Raw genomic sequence first — 20,357 nt, 5'->3', positions numbered from 1 at the left:
TCTTGTAAAATTACTTCGAAATGTGCAATGAAGTAATCGTACTTACTAAAATGTTTTTTGGAATATTTGTGAAATATAAGCCTTAGATCGTAAGCCCTACCATGCTCAGATGGCATCTATTTCTCCAGGTGGCCATCAAATTCAAAGTCTCTCAGCGGCAGAGCTGGTACAGTATAATGAAAAGGAATTTCCAGAAATCAGTAACATTTTTACCTCATAAAAATCTGATGCATTTGTTTTGCACTAGTTTTGCTGCTCGGAGACTTCGATAAAAAGACCCTAGAGATTCTGTTCGGGATTTATTATTACATTGCAATATGATTTTTAAATAATGTCATTAAAAATCCCACACACACCTCGTTAAAGTATAACGTGCCATTTAAGGGTCGGAGATCATATTGAGCTGCTTCCTCTAGCATCCAGATAATTTTCACTGCACCGTGCCCATTTTCACTTCGTACCACTGTCAAAGTCATTTCTCCGGCTGGGTCACCAGTTGACTGAGGTTCACTAACTATTACCTTGGTAAGAACAGGAGAGAGAAAAGTAGAAAACCATTAACAAATTTAGCATGATGTATTGCATAACAAAAAGCATTATTTAAAATGCATGGGTCTTCACTTACTAGGAAAATAAATCTGGAAAAAGATAGTTCAGTGTACAGTACTGACAAGGTATTCAGGACTGTATATAGAATTTAAAGGCACAAATCATTTATAACGTAAAGAAAACGGAGATTGTAACTTGCTCAAGGCCATGACATGTTAATTTCCTTTCCCATCTGCAAATATCTTATGCCACAAGGGTCCTTTGTCACCAGAAATCTGCTCCAGGGAACCTCTAATTTAGGTCAAATAAAATTCCACTGAATTGCGTAAACACGTTGAGAGGGATTGGTAGCTATTAGTCTTTAAACAGTTAATTTCATACATCGTTCAAAAATAAGAGGTCATATTAACCACTTCAATGCCAGAGGAGCCTACTGGGCCTACTGGCAGCACTGGAATTACATGTTGTATGGTCATCAATTACTGAAATGATATTGTGTTAATGAACATGAATTAATAATAATATATCAATGAACTGTAGAAAACAGCAAGCATCCAGAATTCACTGACATCCCTGTTTATGTCATAAATCAAAGCAGCTATAGAACTATCCTACAAACACATAGACACTTGCTAAAAATGTTTAAATCCCCCTCTTAATACAATAAAAAAAATAACAAAGCAGCAACACTTTTAATTCAGGGCAAAACAGGTAAGAAATATTGTGATACGTCAATGTCATTTGATACACGATGAAAATGCTTCTGCTAGCAGTTACAAATACTGTTTTCTTGAATTCAAACAGTACATGGATCCCATTTAATCCTGCAGTGTCAATAATCATTGTGACAAGCCTATTAAAAACATACCATTGTCTTTTCAAAGCCAAATAGTCCTAATGGGGAATCATTTGGTGGAATGTTAACCATGACTGTAGTTTCATTCCCGAATCGGGCACCTTCTGTCAGTTGCTTCAATGTGACACTGAACGTCTCTATAAATTCACCTAAAGCATCATCCACTATAGCAATCTCTATAACTCCTAACGCCTGCAAAAAAGAAAATAATATATTATGAAATGTAAATAAGATTTACCAAGTACTGTATATTAGACTTGTAACATTTATTTATAATGATAAATGGCATAAAGGTCTCAATGTTTTGCAGTTTACACTGCTTTTTGATACTTCCATTCCAATGTATTAATTCAACATAGGACGCATGTCACTGCACGATGTCTTTGCTGTGTCCCTGACACTATTAGGTGTCCGGTACACAGCAAAGACGTTGTGCAGTGACGTGCGGCCTGTGGTCTGGGACCAGACCACCACCACATATGAGAGACTCTCAAAGGTGAGACACTCCAACGGGTGTTCACCCCATGCAGAGGCGGACGTCTTCGTTGGATCAGACGGATCCTTTTATCAGTCGGCGGTACCCAAATGCTGGAGCGCCCGGCAGGTATCCATCTCAACAAGTGCACCAACAGCCACACGCACATTCTGTGGGTAGCGCTACCGCACACTTTGGGGTGTGATCAGCTCTGTGGACACCGGGTGGTTAGTACTTTGGGGGAACCTCACTGGGGTGTGTATAAGGTGGTGGTTGGACAGAAGGGGCACTGTGTGGGTTTGGCGGTGCGTGGCCTGTACCGTACTGTGCTGTAAAGTTGTTACATAAGTTACTTGTTCAGTAAATACTCTTTTACCATACCTGTGTGCGTATTTACTATTGCATTGTCTTGGGAGAGGCTATTCTATTGTATTGGGATCCTTCTCAGGTGGAGACGCTGTCATCTGATAGAATCAGGTACACCCCAGTCTCCCTGCAGCAGAGGATCAGGCCTCCTGTGTACACAATATCGTACATCAAATGTAATTGGGTGAAATTGGTGAGCACTGCCATGGAAAGAGGTTCCATGAAAAGAAAATTACGGTAAGATCTAAAACAATTTTGTCTTTTGCTGGTGGTCCCCATGACAGTGGTCACCAATGGGACTTGCCAAAGCAGTACCCGTAAACAAAAGGGAAGCTTCAAATAATTACCACCAAAAACTTAATAGTAACTCAAAGTTTCTTTATTAAGAAGAAATAATGGACTGAAGGACTTTCCTGCCAAAGCATATGTCCGTCAAGGCATGTATATTCACACAATACTATTTTATAAATGTGTGAATATAAGTCCAAATGGCTGCCCTGTATACTGTAACTCTGCAGGAGAAGCTTCTGCCAATGCCACCCAAGATATGGCCATTGCCCTTGTAGAATGTGTCTTGACCAGCTCTGGAGCTGGTTTCTTCTGGATGTTGTATGCTTTTTTGATAGCCATTGCGAGGCAATGGCCTATCGTTGCCTTTGATGCTGCTTGCCCTTTCCTTCCTCCTATTAGGAAAATGAATAATCTATCTGATTTCCTGAAATGAGTAATACTGGCAAGATAAAGTTTAAGACACCTTACTACATCCAGTGTATGCAATACCTGTTCCTTATCGTTTGAATGATTCGGACAAAAAGGACATTAAATCAATTCTTCATTGAGATGGAAGGCTACCATCTTTGGTAAGAATTGCTTGACTGTTCTTAGCACAACCTTGTACTGGTGAAATATCAGGAATGGCTCCTTTATAGACAGTGCTTGCAACTCACTAATTCAGTGTGCTGATGTTACTGCTATTAATAGCACTGTCTTAAGTGTTAAATCCATGTCTGAACTCTGTTGACGTGTTCAAAAGGAGCTCTTGTCAAAGATTGTAGGACCAAGGGTAAATCCCAGGTGGCAATTGGATCCATAATTGTGGTCTAATTTTCTTTAAAGCTTGAAAAAACCTCATTATGAGATCTACCGTAGCTAATTGTATTCCCAATAATGCTGACAATGCCAAAATGTGTACCTTCAAGAAACTAACACTGAGCCCTGTCTCCAAGCCCTCCAGTAGAAATTCTAGGATTGCTGGAGAAGGTGGATATTTTTTTATATTCTGGCATTCACACCAGGACAGAAGTGTTGCCAATTTCTGTAATACACTGTAGATGTTGAGATCTTCCTTGCTGCAATCAAGGTCTGTTTAACTCTATGTGACCAGGGGTTCTTCTTGAGCAATCTCTACTCAACCTCCAGGCTGTCAAATTCCAGGATTCTTGATTGGGATGTTGAACTGGGCCCTGGGACAGGAGACCTGGGAACACTGGCAATTGCCATGGGTTGTCCATCACCACGTTGATTAATTGTGGAAACCCGGCTCTACGTCGCCAGTTTCAAAGTATTGCCACTACTGCTGTCCCATTTGGCCTTACTTTCCTGGGTATCCTTGGTATGAGAGGAATTGGAGGAAATATGTACGGCAGTTGAAAGTCCCATTGGAAGGAAAGGGCATCAACACAAGCGGTATCCAGGTGAAACTCTCCTGAAAAGAGTTTTTTTAATTCTTCTGTTTGATGCTATCGCTATCAGGTCTATCTTGGTAAGTCCCCTTGTGTCCACCAACTGTCTGAAAATAGTCCCTGCCAGGGACCATTTTCCTGATTCTAAAGTCCACCGACTGAGAAAATAGGCTTGCACATTTTTAAACAGCTGATTGTTGGACCTGGTTGTCCTGATGATTTTTTTAGGTTCACCCTTTCTTCATGGGGAAGAAAAACCATGCCTGTTTGAGTATCGAATTGTACACCCAAATATTTAAACTTTTGCGTTGGGATTAGATGACAATTTTTCGAAGTTCACTAACCATCAATGCATTATCAAGAAATCCAGCACTCTTGTCAAATGTTGGAGTAATTAAGACTTGTCTTGTGCCTTTATTAAAATGTCATAAATAATGGTAAATTCGGATACCTTCCTTCCTTAGGGCTGACCCCGCTGGCTACTGCAGCGCCCGCTGTGGCGGACGCTGCAGGGACGAGAGCCCTCCCCTCAATGGCGCCGGGCTCGCTGCGAGGGGGGGCCGCAGCGCTGTGGCACGAGTTGCTCCTGCTCTCAATAGAATTGAGAGCACAACTCGCTACGGAGCGCTAAGACACGCCCCCCAGCGGTTCACTCAATGAGGGCGAACCTGCCGGGTGATTTCATGGCCATGCCCCGTCTCTCCCTTGCCACGCCCTCCCCCCCCCGGTCTTTTGGTCTGCAGCTCCCTGCAGACCGGGGAATCGGTTGCACGCACCGCCAGTCTTGCGGGCGCGCGTGCAGCAGAGGTACTGTGGCCTCAGCCTTAGTTCCGTCATGAGAGTTACCAGCACCTTTGTGAAGGTTCTTGGGGAAGTGTAAAACAAGAAACAAAGAAGTCCAGAGCAACATCCAATGTGACAAAAATACACAGTGAAATACCTATATATATATATATATCTTGAAAAAAGGGTCATTTAGTTAACCCTTTGGCCAAAGTGTATAAGCCTGCGAGCCACTTTCAAGGTATGACCATAATATCGCAGGTCCTAAACACTAGCTGATTAAAATCCTTATTTACCTCTATAATTAGGGGAAGGATGGTCCTGGCATTGAACCTGTCGCAACCAGCTGCATGAAAAGAAAACCTGCTTACTTGGACAGTGGGGAGGGGCGAGCTTTAATCCCTGGGTGGGAGGAGCCACTAACCTCCAAAACAGCTGAGAACAACTGGACAAAGTAAACAAACACACAGATACCCAGCAAGCTCTCAAACCCACCCACCCCAAATTACCACAATATATATATATATATATATATATATATGCAGTGGTCGACAAATCACCCAAAAATCTACTCGCCAAACAAAAAAATCTACTTGCCCCCTAGTCCCGCCCTAGTCCCTCCCCCAGCCCCACCCCTAGTCCCTCCGCCAGCCTCCCCCAGCCTCCCCCAGCCCCGCTTTAAAAAAAATAAAATAAATTGAATAAATTCCTAGTAAGAACAACATTAGTTTTTGACATACGTTTATTTATTGCATTACATTATACTACAATTAGTCCTTGTTACGTGTGTGTATGTGTGTGTGTGTCTGTATGTGTGTGTGTGTAAATGTCGGATCTAGAAAAAAAAACTAGATGTGAATGACTAGTTTCCTGCAACCCTTAATCAGTGCTTGGACGCCCCCGCTTCACAATATCTAAAGCAGCAATCCCACCTGGGATCTTACCTGATCCGCAGTCCCTCAATGTCTAAGTACCCTCATTCCCGCAATGTTGGAGGGGAGGTGTTCCCTACCTGTCTTCTGGGTTAGGGGGGTTTCCTATGTCTCCCTTGTGAAGCTTGAGAGTCAGATCTGGAAGAAAGTAGTATAGGTTATTTCGGTGTAGGTATAGACTAGTTAAGATATACTGGGTAAATAAGATATCCAGATCCAAAGTGTGAGAGAGTGTGGGTGAGAGAGTGTGGGTGAGAGAGTGTGTGGTGAGAGAGAGTGTGAGTAAGAGAGAGAGTGTGTGGGTGAGAGAGAGAGTGTGTGGGTGAGAGAGAGTGTGGGTGAGAGAGAGTGTGGGTGAGAGAGAGTGTGTGGGTGAGAGAGAGAGAGTGTGTGGGTGAGAGAGTGTGTGGGTGAGAGAGAGAGTGTGTGGGTGAGAGAGAGACAGTGGGTGCGACAGAGAGAGAGAGAGTGGGTGCGACAGAGAGAGAGAGTGTGGGTGCGACCGAGTGAGAGAGAGAGTGTGGGTGTGACAGAGAGGAGAGAGTGTGGGTGACAGAGGGTGACATTGGGTTGGGGGGATGACTGATTGGGGGGTACCTCTGGTGTCCTACACACACACACACACACACACACACACACACACACACACACACACACACACACAAACACACACACACACACACACTCTCTCTCCCATATACACACACATTCTTACACACACACACAAACACAAACTCTCTCTCCCATACACACACACACACGCTCTCTCTCTCTCTCTCTCATATACACACACACAGTCTCTCTCTCTCCCATAAACACTCACACACACACACACACGGCCCCGCTCCCTCCCTCCCCCTCCGCCAATCTCTGGCCCCACGCGGGCAGCAGCCAAGGGAGCGACAGGGACCGGGGGGAAAGGAACACCCCCGCTACCACCTCCCGTCTAGCGGGGGCAGCGAGGTGGAGGGACGGAGAAAAACTGCAGCCAGCCCCGGGGACCGGGGAAAACCCCCCCACTACCACCTCCCGTCCTGTGCGGGCAGCGGGGGGGGGGGACATCGCAGGAGGCAGCAGAGAGAGTGCGATAGGCATTGGGAGGCAGCAGAGGGAGTGCGGAGCCATGGGGAGGCAGCAAAAGGAGTACTTACTTCCAGCAAGATCGCCATGGGCGAGCGTGATGTGCGGTCTCGTATAGAGCCTGGCCGTGCGCCCACCAACAAATCCTGGGAGCGCGCCAAGTAACCAAACAGGTAGGGGGATTTTTTTTTCAGCGCGAGCACTGCGTGCGCTGCTTGGGCGGCCATAAGGAGGTCGCCATGGGGTCAAATCCAGTCGCCCCAGGCCTGTGGTTGACTGGATTTGTCGAACACTATATATGTATATAAGTGTCAAAAGGAGTGCTACTGGGCGAGGCTAATTGTATAAAACAAGAAAAAAAGATGACCAGAACAACATCCAATATGACAAAAATACACAGTGAAATACCTATATATCTCTTTAAAAAATGGTAATTTAGTTAACCCTTTGGCCAAAGCGTACAAGCCTGCGAGCCACTTTCAAGGCATGACCATAATATCGCAGATCCTAAACACTAGCTGATTAAAATCCTTATTTACCTCTATAATTAGGGGAAGGATGGTGCGGGCATTGAACCTGTCGGAACCAGCTGCATAAAAAGAAAACCTGCTTACTTGGACAGTGGGGAGGGGCGAGCTTTAAACCCTGGGTGGGAGGAGCCACTAACCTCCAAAACAGCTGAGACCAGCTGGACAAAGTAAACAAACACACAGATACCCAGCAAGCTCTCAGAAACCCCCCACCACCCAGCAAGTTCTCAGAAGCCACGCCCAGTAGCACTCCTTTTGATACTTATATACATATATATATTTTGTGGTAATGAGGGGGGGGGGTCTGAGAGCTTGCTGGGTATCTGTGTGTTTGATTACTTTGTCCAGCTGGTCTCAAATTTCTACATCCTCCTTTCCGAATGGATACATTCTGGTGAATTTTTTTGACATCGACACTCTCTTGTACGGCTGTGTCCATCCATTTTTTTATTATTTCCTTCACCATGTCTTGCAAAAAAAAAAGGTACTAGCCTGTGTTGTGTAAAAATACGATCCTTTGGTTCCATAGGGACAGGCTCATTCTCTAAGGGCAGAACTTCACTCACCACCTTAATGAGAGACTCAATGAGCTCCAAATTAAACATTCCACTGTGGAAAAGTAATTATCTGATTATTCAATATCTGCCTCCATGCTGTAGAATTGCTCTTCTTCCGACTCCTCAGAGGAGGAGTTCTGTAGTCTCTCTAGACTGGTATGTGACTTTGTGCATTTTTGATCTTTATTTGCAGACTTGGAGGATGCCGCCTCAATTCCCTGTGTTACTGCGTCCTTTATCCACAACACAAAATCAGTAATTGGCTCCACAGGTTCCTTTGCTGCTTGCCTGAGGCAGTCCTCACAGAGCCGTATTTCACAGGCAAAGCAATATTTCACTTTCCTTGCAGCCTTCTTTTTAATGGTAGACTCAGATGCCATTTTAACTCCACCTTCCTCTGGCTGTATATTTGCAGCACTGATAGACATATAGGTGAATTGTAGCCATCTATTTTTAGAAAAACAAAACAGAGCAAAATAGCAAACACTGACTAACACCCTTGGGCTTACCTTTTACTTGTAGGGATAGCACCCTTTCCTGAACCAGCATCAATTGCAAGCAAGTTGATTAGACCAGTAGGTTTATTTGGTAGACTTTTCAACCTCTAAAGCTTTACAGCTTCTGAGCAGTCTTTCTAATGTCTGGGCAATTTTCTTCTGCTTGTGCAGTCTCCTGCAATGTCTGCTAGCGTTTTTTTGCAGTAGAGCAGCAGGGTAGCAGTGTTCACCGGACAAGCATGTCTTTTTAAAATAGCCTTGTGTCTTCCGCATGATTTCAGTGCCGCGTCACATCCGCTGTTCTCCTGGCACATGGTGGCGTTCACCCATGCCGACGTGGCTTGTGCAGGTGATTCAGCGCGTGTCTCCAGACTGACTGCAGCTACTTATTTCCACGATACAGTACTTCACAGCATAGATGGTTGTCAGCTCAGTGGACAGGCAACTCCTTGAGTGTGGGCTGTCCAGGCTTCATTGGGAGAAAGAGGCCAGATCTCCTCTGGATCGACTAACTAAGGCAGTCAGGTAAGCTCCGCCTCACCCTGCCCCACCCACCCCCACAAAAAAAAATGAAACGTGCAAAACACAACAAATACTAAAGCTTCATCACTAAAGCTTCATCAGAGGTGTGGATAATCTGATGAAACCTCTGATTAAGCTGTAGCAAAACGCTTTAGGTGAAGAAAGCGAGAGAGATACAGAGAGCCCAGCTGATTGCTTCACACTACCGCAAGATGAGATTGTGACATCACGTGATGTCGAAGTGTTTCTCAGATCTGGGGCTGTACACGCCGGAGATAATGAGAGGATTGGACCTCCACTACAACTCTGAGTCTGGCGACTCTTAGCGAGCTTTTAAACTTGGAAATTTGTGAGGGCACTGTGTATATGTTTTTTTAATGTTTTATATTAAAGTGGAATTACACTATGTTTGCCTTTTAAAAATGTCCCTTCCAAATGGAGCCCTAATTGGGTGAGGATCGAAATCCAATTTTTTTTCAAATTTCTGTTACAAAAAAACCCAACATACACCAGTATTTTAGTGAAATGTAAAACCGTCCAAAAATAACAACAAATAATTAAAACCAGCAGTTAAACTGCTAAAGCTTTGTAACAAAACTTAAATGCAGCTCTCAGAAATGTAGTTTGTTGCAGATGTGACTCTGGATTTTGAAAGCTGGAAAGGTTGAGTACTTATATTGACCCTGTGTAGTATAAGGCTGCGCATATACTGCTGGCTATGCGACCAGCTGCGCGACCGCGTGACGTCAGCCATCACCATAGCTATTGCGATTCCTGCACTCTGGTGCAGGAGACCAAGGGAGGGTGAGAGGGGACGTGGCCATGAGCGGTTCGTCCCCATTGGCTGAACAGCTCACGTGCTGCTGACGTCACGCGGCGTTCACCGAAAAAGTAAAAATCCTTTGACTAACAGCGATCGCGACCGCTCCGTCGCACTTCAGCGCCGCCGCAGTTGTGCCCACCAAGGGGACTTGCAACGGACTGCATGTAGTTGCTACGGCGCTGCGCAACGTCACAGTCGCCATAGCTAGCACTATAAGCGCAGTCTAAAACAAGTAACAGACTGTATATTATCCATTTTTTTCATTATTACAACATTTCTCAAACTGTTTTTCTATCACTGCCATATATATATATTCAGGGCTCAGTAACTATGAAGATTCTTCACCAGATTATTAACAATGAAGTGGAGTAAGGAAATGCTTGAGAAAAACATTATGGCATTTGTGTTTAAAAAGTATGCAGTACTGTACCTGTCCATCGGAAAATGTCAGGTTCCCAGAAGATGGTGTGAAGTCTTCTAGACTAGCAGTGATTGGTGTTGCTTCCCAATAGACATTAATAGATCCAAATTTTCCAGCCTTTCGGACAACAGGAAGCCTAAGTATATTTTGTGGAAAGGGAACTTCATAGGCAGTCACAGCTCCATTTATATCCTGGAATTGAACAAATGGATATTTATGTTCTCAAAACGCAAGTTCCTGTTGTAGCCCATTTTCTTATCTTTTTTAGCATAGTCCTAATATGGACGTCACATTTTATAATTCTAAGCAATCTGTGTAAAAAATTTAAAAAAAAAAGCTTTGGCAGTGGCAGGTCAACACTAGAAATATAATTGATCATTAATACCAAAAGGTAAAGTGGCACATGCTTCTTTCCTTCAAAGTAATTGGATTGCTATTATAGTAATCTCATGCCTCTGAAGTGTTCCTACCTCCCCAGAACAAATTAGTATTACTTGAGATGGTCGAACCTGTCTGAAACCGATTTGCGGATTGTGTTACCTAAATCCGTTCCACACACCAAAATCCATCTGATTGGGTACTAAAAAAAAAATCTCGAAGAAAGAGGAAGAGAAGCAGGGGGAGGCGTTCCATTTTAGTAGGGTCTCTAAATAGATAGATAGATCCTCATAATCCTCCCTTCAAATAGATTAGGGAGAGGTGGCTATGCTGAAAAAGGAGCACGCCTTAGGTACCCTGGTATATATGGTAATAACTAAAGTATATTTAAATTAGTCACATCCCACACTCTCTAAAATGATTTCCATAAGGGCTATATTGAGTAGCAAGCCTGAGGCACTTAGTGACTGGAATAGTTTACTGGTGTCAGACCGAACGAAACTAGAACCCACAACCACGGATTTTCAAGGCAGCAGCTCTAGCAGTGTGAACTAAACCAGTTGATGGCTTGCACCACTCTAACTGTCTCCTAGCATATCTCAAATAGCTATCAATTTTGTTGATTGTAAGGGGCTTCAAGCACAAAGTAATATGTAGAATATGAGAAGTGAATCTCAAATGTGGTGCTCCAAAAATCCAAGTAGTGTCAAAAGCAGGAGAGAAACTGCTTAACTTTATAGAAAAAGTGGACTGATCTAAATCACTGGATATACTCTTGTGCCACTGTGACCGCTGTGAACCTGAACCAGAGATTGAGCCCACAGGGAAGAAACCAATAGATGAAGCCCTGCAACCAAATAGCACGGCACGTAAGGTTAAAGCCACTAGCAGTTCTAGATCCAGGCACTAAAACAGCGTAAACAATGTCCATTACAACCTTCATAGGTAACTTATAGTAGTTGGCAACAAATAGAGTTATGTACTACTCATGGACCTATAATGTTGAAGGTAACAGGTCTGATCGTTCTGGCATGCATCCCGCTGGAAATTGGTAGAAACAAACAAAAAACTCGAAGGAGCACAGCAAAAATGATGAGAACTGGAGGCAGGATCAAAAAGTGAAAAATCTAAATTTATTACAGCATAATGCCAACGGAAGAAAAAATGAAGAAAACTCTGACGCATTTCCCGACATAGCTGGCGCTTTATCAAAGTAATATGAACTGAGGGCTATGAGTTATAAACAAGGTAAAACACAGCAAATAAAGCAAATTCAGAGAAAGTAATACAATAAAGTGACCTGGTGACTTGACATTGTACTTCTAATCTTATAAAGGATAAAGACAGTGGGCCATATTTACTAAGCAGTGTTCTGAAAAATATTACAGCTATTCAAATACATTGACTGTAAAGTGTCTTCCTGTGCCAAAATGGGTCTCATAGCATAAGATGGTTTATTAGATGTTGTTCTCTATCCCAGAAGAGGGGAAAGTGTTTTGTACAGGTACAGTTTGAGCACTCAGTGAGAAGTTGAGCTCCAATATATGCTGTGACAGTGGTGCTAGCCATCAGTTGGTTTAGCTCACACTGCTAGAGCTGCTATCCTGAATAACAGAGATTAGAGGTTGTCTGGGTTCTAATCCTGTTGGGTCTGATAACCGTACAGGCATTCCTCGCTTTCCGATGTTTCACGAATAGCATATCTGATGCTTTATAATACAACCCAATGGTCAATTTTAAGATGCCAAATTGCCTTATATACAGTATACACAATTGGAGATACGACTAAAATGGAAATCCTACTCCTTGATGTTTGCATTCCATCAAGCGGATTTCCTGTAATAGGGTAAAAAAAATGAATCGGCCTTTTTGAGACTGATCCGAGGATCAAAGGAATCAGCAAATCCATGTCAGATTTAGGCAGAAGATTCGCACCAATCTCTAGAAATTATGTCTTCTAATTATGGACCTTCAGCACCTCTCTGAGAGATGCAGAAGTGTTGAGCAGTGCGCATGAGGAGAAAAGATGGCCTTAGAGCAGTGGTTCCAAGCATTTTCTACACTGTGCACACTTGCTATAAAATATTTGTTCTGGGAACTCCTAATTAATAAATTCCATGAGCCATCCGGAACCTTGACTGTGACTGATGATCATCAGTTGCTTGCAGAATAATCCACATTGACTATTTCTTAAAAATCTTTACTTTATATAATAGATTAGTCTCATGCTTGTCTCTCTGCATTCGACTGAAGAGATATGTGAGCATGCAGCCCTTTTATAGGGTCTGTCGCGGTGGCTTACTGTGTGGTAGGCGTTACTACATGTTGACTATTCTTACTGATGCCACTTGTGAAACTGTTTCCCAATTGCATCTGATGTCATCAATAAGAGCAGCGAACACACGGTACATCAACCAATTTGATAAGTTGATTTACCCTGTGAACGCCTTCCACTTTATATATGGCAGAAAACAACCTACAAATCTCAGAATTGGGAGGGTGGGGGGGACGGGATTCTGCAGGTTGAACATGAATAACTGTTGCAATGCATTCAAAACATGCTTATTTTTCAGAAGTACAGTATACAGTATGTATCTAGACTTCTGCATTCTGAACATAGTCCTACCACAGCAAGTATTCATTAGGCTACCAGTTCCTATGAGATAAGCAGCACAAATGTATAGATACATTTTTAGAATCTTTTTTTGTTTGTTATAACATAACATTACTTTTTCTGTCATTCCTTCTATAATAATACTCCTCATGATGAATTTGCTGCTGGATCACAATTGTGTTTGTAAGCTACAGACTTGAAAGACACTTTATTAACTAGGCAATGAGATCTCTGGCATGGATGAGATGTTGTTTGTACTGTACCTTGGTAACACTGAACTGAAATACTCCTCTTGGCTCATCATTCTCCTTGATAGTAATTTCAGCTATTTCTGTGCCCGGCTTCTTTACGGTAGGCTGCCCACTTAGGACAGAGGAAGCGTTCACAAAGTAAACAGCAGAGATATTTATGAGAAATCCTTCTTCTAGTTCTGGAAAATCATCCTTAAAAATAAGAAATTCAAATAAATAAATCAGAAATATTTTACTGAAGAAAAAACAGGCTTCCATGACACTGAAGTTTTGATTTTACACACACATGTATTTATGTATATATATATATACTGTATGAGTAGAAAAGATGTCCTTAGAGCAGTGGTTCCCAGCATTTTGTTCACTTTGCACACTTGCAATAAAATATTTGTTCTGCGAACCCCTAATTAATAAATTCCATGAGCCACCCTGAACCTTGATTGTAGCTGATGATCATCAGTTGCTTGCAGAATAATCCACATTGACTATTTCTTAAATGTTTTCACTTTTTATAATAGAACAAGAAACCTCCACCATATAGCATACAGCAAATAAAAAGATCACTTGTGAGCACATTCACATGTCTTAACAGGTCTGCAACCCTGCCTTTCACCATTATCACCTAGCATACAGTGCTTCCACTGCAGCAAGGGCCCAGCTGAGACCAGAGCGCTGTTGGTGACATAACGAGGTGTTAACTTAACAGGTAGCTTCAAAGCTCACTAATTCAGTGTTAATATAGTGTGTGCGCGTGCATGTCCGCTCGCGCCTGTGAGAATGCGCGTGAACGTGAGGCACGCTTTTTGTGTGTATGCTGTGAGTGACTGGGATGAAAGGTAATGTGTGTGTGTAGGAAAAAATTGGGGAATGACCCCCGTATAAACCTGGGGCTACTTAACCAAGGCTGTGGATATATCAGTCCATAGTAACAGGAGAAAGACACGACTTTGTCATAAAATGCTGCTATGAAAGCTTAGAAACTTCATCCGTTTGAACTAATACTGGTGGGGGGCAAGAAAATACAATACATAGTGAATGCTAAATAAAAGTATTCACTATGTATTGTATTTTGCATGAGACACCTCTTGTATATATCTGATGACAAAGCGTGACTTAATATCTAAAGTCATTAGCCTGCAGGTGAGAAGGGGAGGTTTGCCCCTGCGATTTTATGGCCAATTAGGTTGTGTCACCACCTATATAAGGAGGGTCTCATGATTAGGGAACTCACTCTTTGAAAAAGTCCATACCTGGACGAAACGCGTCAGAGTGTCTTCTTGCTGATGTTAACATTGTCAATTCAATAAAGTTTTTTATTTTTTCAATGCATTTGGCTGATTGGAGGAGCTGTGACCGCCGCGTCACTTGTTTTTTTCTTTAATGTGTGTGTGTGTATGTGTGTGTGAGTGTATATGTGTGTGTATAGATTGTGTGAGTTAAAAATGTATTAAAAAATATTTAAGGAAAAAAAAGACATTTTGTATAAATAAATAAAACATTTATTGTGCAGCTTTGACACATACACACACATACACACACATAGATACATTTCAGCGGCGGTAGCGGCACAAAATCATTATTTTCCTCTTCTTCTCCCTCGTCGGCCGGCTCCACGCTCATTGCCGTGTGCGCACGCGGCACCATTATAGAAAGGCTGACTAACCACAGCCATTTATAAGTGCCGCACGCACGGCTGAGCACACACGGCCACTATATAACAGCCCTTATAGTTAACACAGGGCTTTAACAATGTGTTACTTAGGTATGACCTTAAAGGCCCATACATATGTGTGATGGGGCAAGAGAAGAGGGGGAAGGAAGAGAGGAGGCCGAAGGAGGAAGAAACAGAAGGAGAGAAGGTCCTATTTTACAACACGTGGATAGACGTCTTCATTTTTGTCTCCAGGTGTCTAACCACATGTTCCCTCTGTCTCTCCCACCCCCTTGTCCATTTGACCCTGCCCTCTGTCCAGCAAAAACATTTCAAGGCTTCCTACAGGAGCGTACAAGCGTAACGCAAGCCATGTTATTTTAACTAATGTGAGACAGTGCTAAATTAACATGCCAATAGGCCTCTGCCAATGAGATCACAAACAGCCATTGTTTTTTTTATATAATTAGCTTTGTGGATTCTTGTTAACCTCAGGGAACATAGCGTCCATTACTGATTTTGATAACAGTATGTTATGAGCACTGAGTTAACAGAGCTTTGTGGATCTGGCCCCGAGTCAGGGCTATTTAACTTGCAGCTCGCTGGCCAAATCCAGATTGCTAAGGGTTTGTGAGCAATCAGCAATCTCAGCCTGGATGGCTTAGGCAGAGCTTCCTATTGCTCCCTTCTCCATTAGTCAATAACATTACCATCCACCCAGTCTAGGGGTTAGATTAAACTCTTCCCGTTCGTTCTCCCTACATATAAATACTGTTACTTAATCTTGCTGTTTCTTCCTCAATGCTAAAATACTTCCTTATTATCCACTAACACTACAATATTAACTAGTATACCCCTGAGGAAGTGAGACGTCTCTCACGAAACATGTTGGGTTACGTTTATTATCCTCACGTTTCCTTCTTAACCGCCTGAAATACCTAGCTGCCTGTGGGCTTGTGTTTGGGGGACATATATCTGATGATCGTGGACTGCCGGTGGACTGGTGTGTGCTGTTTGAGCACTGTTAGTGTGTTGCCATATCGCCGCGTCACTGAATGTGACGTCATCAGGAAGGGACGGACAGCGCCAACTAGGAAGCTGCACCAGGAGATTTCCTGCACGTGGGCTTCCAAACAGAGAATCGGAGCAGACTGCACTCACAGCCAAAGCGTGGATATCGTGGATATCGGTAGTTCCGGAGAGAGCATACCCCAAAGGGCCCCACAGCTGGGCTTAAAAGGTTGAAAGGCGTTGAAAGAAAGGAATAATTTGTGAGTATTATTCCATGTGCTTGTTTGTATGTACAATATTAAATCGCAGTATATACCAGTAGCAGTTCTGTGCTATGTTTTCATTTTTTTTCCCTTACATATCACTGCTGGGAGATTTATATTTGCTGAGTAGTTTCAACAACATCTTTCAGCTACAGTTTTGTAAGTGTTTTGTAAGAGTTGCTGCGCGCTTCAGCGTCATGTGAGCTGGTTCAGCCAATGAGTGCAAACCAGCTTTGTGACATGATCGCCACGCCCTCACCACCTCATCGCCACCAGCACTATGAGCAGGGATCGCTTGTGCTGCAGCCGCGTGGCACGGTATGAGCTTGCACTCTCGCTTACAAGTGGAGGGTATGAGCTTAGCCTAAGTCGTACAGTATACTGAGAGACTTACAGACACAACAAGAGCAAAAGTGAATTTATTAAAAGTGCCTTTAGGGAGATAAAGTGCATTTGGGGTCAGTAAGTAAGCATAGATAATTTAGTCAAATGCTTCTTTAAGAAGTGCATTTACAGCTACTGTACGCTTTACAAAATACAAAGGGAAGGTGCTAGACACATATTGAGTTAAAGAAAGTGTCACAGCTAGGGAGAGATATGTGAAAAAGTCATACGTGAGAAGACAGTAGAGATAAAAGGTGAAAATATGAGACAACCTTGGGTTGAGCGTAAGAGGTGAGTAGAGGTGTAATGAGAGCCCAGAGTTGAGATATATTGAGGTGCGATGGAGTGCAGGGCCTTAAAGAAGGATAGATCATTTTGTTGTTTATACAGACATTAATCGGGAGTTCAAAAGCAGATATGAGGCTGGATTAAATGGAGAGGATTAAATCAGCAGCACTTTGATTAGATTGTAAGCAAGAGAGGTGTGAACAGGAATGCAAAAAGAGCGACAAAATACATTTCGTTGTCACAATTTCTTATGCATTTGACAAAAAGCTACAGTATTTTATTAACAAAATGTCCTTAGACAGGTTACAAAATTAAAACAAATTGCAAAATCAATTTTGCCCACACAATGGCTCTCTCTTTATATTAATCATTCCACCCAGCCAACCACTCTTACAATAGCTTACAGCAGCCATCATCCCAAACTCATGTTTACATTTGCCATGTATCCAAAGGCATCTGAGGTTGTTAAAAGATAGTTTTTGTAATCACTCTGAACAGTTATGTTCAAGAACAGAGGAATCTTAACTTCTGAAAAACACCCTAATTTGTAGATGAGGTTCTGCTACATCTTGAAGGTAATGTTTCACCTACTTTCAGCAACTTCATTTCAGATGCTCTTTCCCCACAGCAAATGTAAAAATGGTCTTGGTGAGGTTGCTGCTGCAAGCTAAGAACGTAGTGGGACTAATTGACCACTAATTGCAACTTACTATTATTGGCTAGGTGGAATGACTGATATAAAGAGAAAAACATTCTGTGGACAAAAGTGATTTTGTAACCTGCTTTAAATAATTTTGGTGACAAAATATATTTGATCAAATTCCTTACAGATGTAGTCAACATTATTACTCCTGCTTGTAGTGTGATATACAAAATGCGCCAGCGGAAGAAGCTGCCTCTGTTTTGAATCTGATATGACAAGGAGTAAATGCTGCACACCATAATATAATAAAGATATTGATACAATTACCGGTGCTCCCATCAATGTACGATCGGCTGCGTCCAATCCACGGCATAAAAGAAGGATAAAAGATGGGGCACACGGATTTAAAAAAAAAAGAAATCATTTATTAAAGTATACACAACGTTTCGACCTAATAGGTCTTTGTCAAGTGCAAAAATGTGGCTTGCACTTTTTTGCACTTGACAAAGACCTATTAGGTCGAAACGTTGTGTATGCTTTAATAAATGATTTCTTTTTTTCAAATCCATGTGCCCCTATCCTTTTTGTTTTGAATCTGCCATGCGAGAAGTGGGCAGGGTCACTGGGCTAATTCACACGTACGCCAGGGGAAACAAAATGGCCTCCAAACATTGTGTCAATAGGAAGCTGCAATCATCAGTTGCGGCTTCCTATTGGATGGCCATTTAAAGTGGAGTGGTTAGCTAGGGAAGTTTGGTACTTTAAATCATTTTGCTGACAAAATTGATTTTGTCAAATGCTTTACGTCATTTTGTCAATAAAATTGATTTTGTGACCTTTTTAAAGTAAAATTGTGTCCATATTGTGTCCATGGGTAACTCATTCTGTGGACAAAATGTAAATGTTACAAACAGCATCCTATAGGAAGCCTGAAAAAAAAAAGAACAGTGCAGTAATCGATATTGGAGAGAGCGAGGGCATGCATCAGTGTTTTAGTACTGGTAGTTCAGGAATATGGATGGGGTATATCTTTGCAATGCTGCGAAGGAAGAGGCAAGATATGGATCATTCCAGGGTGCAAACAATATTTTGTGTTGTTCTTTGCAAAGATAAATGGATATATCATTACTTACAGGCAGGATTGTAACTTTAACAAGAGCAAACGTTCTGTTCTCTCTCATGATTATGATTTCATCTTTGGTTATATAATCCTGATTTTCTGTGGCTTGATTCATGGGTGGGAGAGCAAGGTTCGGTTTAGATTGTAAATGAACTGCAATGTCTCCCGCAAATCCTTGTTCTCGAACAACTTGCAGAGTAATGATAGCAGAATTCCCTGGGAGTTGAAGAAGGGAAATATACAAGTATTAGATCTGAGTTTTATGCAGCATATTAGACAACTACAATAGTTATGTACAGCTTATTTAACAGAAGAAGAGCTACCCAACATAACACACACACACACATATACACTTACATTAATATGTGAAATATATTTAATAGATATAGTATTGGCTTATGTGAACAATTGTAAACATAATGATAAGGCAAGAATATATGTGGAACTTAATAGAAACCACAAAAAACTAAAATAGTCCATTAAAATCGGACCATGCAGTCAAAATGTCATGTTCAACTAGTATGTGGAAAATTTAAATAAAGAAAAAGAGTCATCTAAGTTCTGTTGGAGGTGGGTATTAATTGTAAGTTCATCCGACGATGCTGGCCAGATAATAGGATCCGGTCTCTGATAGATGTTGTAAGTACTTTTTCCACCCAATGGAAAGTCTCAAATCTTATGCACACCGGTTCTATACCTGATCTCCGGGTGAATGGAAGGGGAATCCTCTTGCTCCTTCATATCCATTGTTTGTATCTACCATTTTTGGATGTGGTTTTGTCCAAATTGGAAGCTGCTAAATACTCATATTACCTAAACTCCTGTTATTATATTTACTCCCTTATTGGTTATTTAGATACCGGTTGGGACTTTATTATTATAGCATGTTAAATGTTGTAAAGTGTCACATTAAAGCAGCAAAACATGTAACACTGCACAATTTAAAAAACAAATGTGTATTACAGGATTGAAGCAGGGGTTCTCCGGAGTTGAACCGTGTTAATTTCAGCTCCGGGGACCCCCTGCTTCCAGAGATTCTTACCTCCGCAGGGGGTGCTATTCTCTGTGCAGTTTAAATATCCAGGTCACGCAGGCCAATAAGAAGCCACAAGGGATGACATCACGGCTTTTATTGGCCCACATGAAGCGGGACATTTAAACACCGCCATTTTGTTAGGTACACAAGTTCCCTGACTGCAGAGATACAGTACCAGCATCCACACGAAGGTAAGTATCTCAAAAAGACTAGTCAGTTAACCTAGGCTCACAATATAAACATTATGACTTTTCATATAATATTAAATCTGGGAAAATTATGTAATTACTAATATTGAGTAAGGGCTCAAAGACTACTTATGATACAGAAAAGGTGTTAAAGACAATGGTCACAATACAAGCTTTGTCGTGACCAGGGCATCTCTGTAATTGTATTGTTGTATACAGGCAGATATAACTAATTAAACTGAGCCAAAAGTAAATACTTAACAACACGACTAGATTTCTAGATCTAGTTTTTTCCTTTTACTGTGGATCATAGTATTTAATTTACACCTTGAGTCAAAGCAATAAGCAAAGGCACTGCATAAGGAAAAATATCAACCTATTGTGCTTCCCAGTTGTATTACAGTGTTATATTTTTTCACAACATCTTACAAAGAAAAAACAAATAGAAAAAACAGAG

The 20,357-nt window shown here is 41.9% G+C and overlaps 1 protein-coding gene across 5 annotated transcripts in view; it reads right to left on the bottom strand.

Moving 5' to 3' along the window:
- Window positions 1–20,357, bottom strand: part of ADGRV1 (adhesion G protein-coupled receptor V1) — a 527,599-nt gene that overhangs the window by 280,366 nt on the left and 226,876 nt on the right. For all 5 annotated transcript variants that reach the window (XM_075593091.1, XM_075593079.1, XM_075593082.1 and 2 more), the window contains 5 exons: window positions 18,690–18,892; window positions 13,329–13,508; window positions 10,083–10,265; window positions 1,418–1,597; window positions 357–521 (listed from right to left, as the gene is read on the bottom strand). In XM_075593091.1, coding sequence (XP_075449206.1) covers window positions 357–521; window positions 1,418–1,597; window positions 10,083–10,265; window positions 13,329–13,508; window positions 18,690–18,892 — 911 coding nt within the window. The remainder of the gene's footprint in view (window positions 1–356; window positions 522–1,417; window positions 1,598–10,082; window positions 10,266–13,328; window positions 13,509–18,689; window positions 18,893–20,357) is intronic.

Source organism: Ascaphus truei, chromosome 1 (genome assembly GCF_040206685.1).
Source record: "Ascaphus truei isolate aAscTru1 chromosome 1, aAscTru1.hap1, whole genome shotgun sequence".
Taxonomy (NCBI): domain Eukaryota; kingdom Metazoa; phylum Chordata; class Amphibia; order Anura; family Ascaphidae; genus Ascaphus; species Ascaphus truei.
Note: the sequence above shows the minus strand (reverse complement) of the source record. Positions and strands in the feature narration are given on the sequence as shown.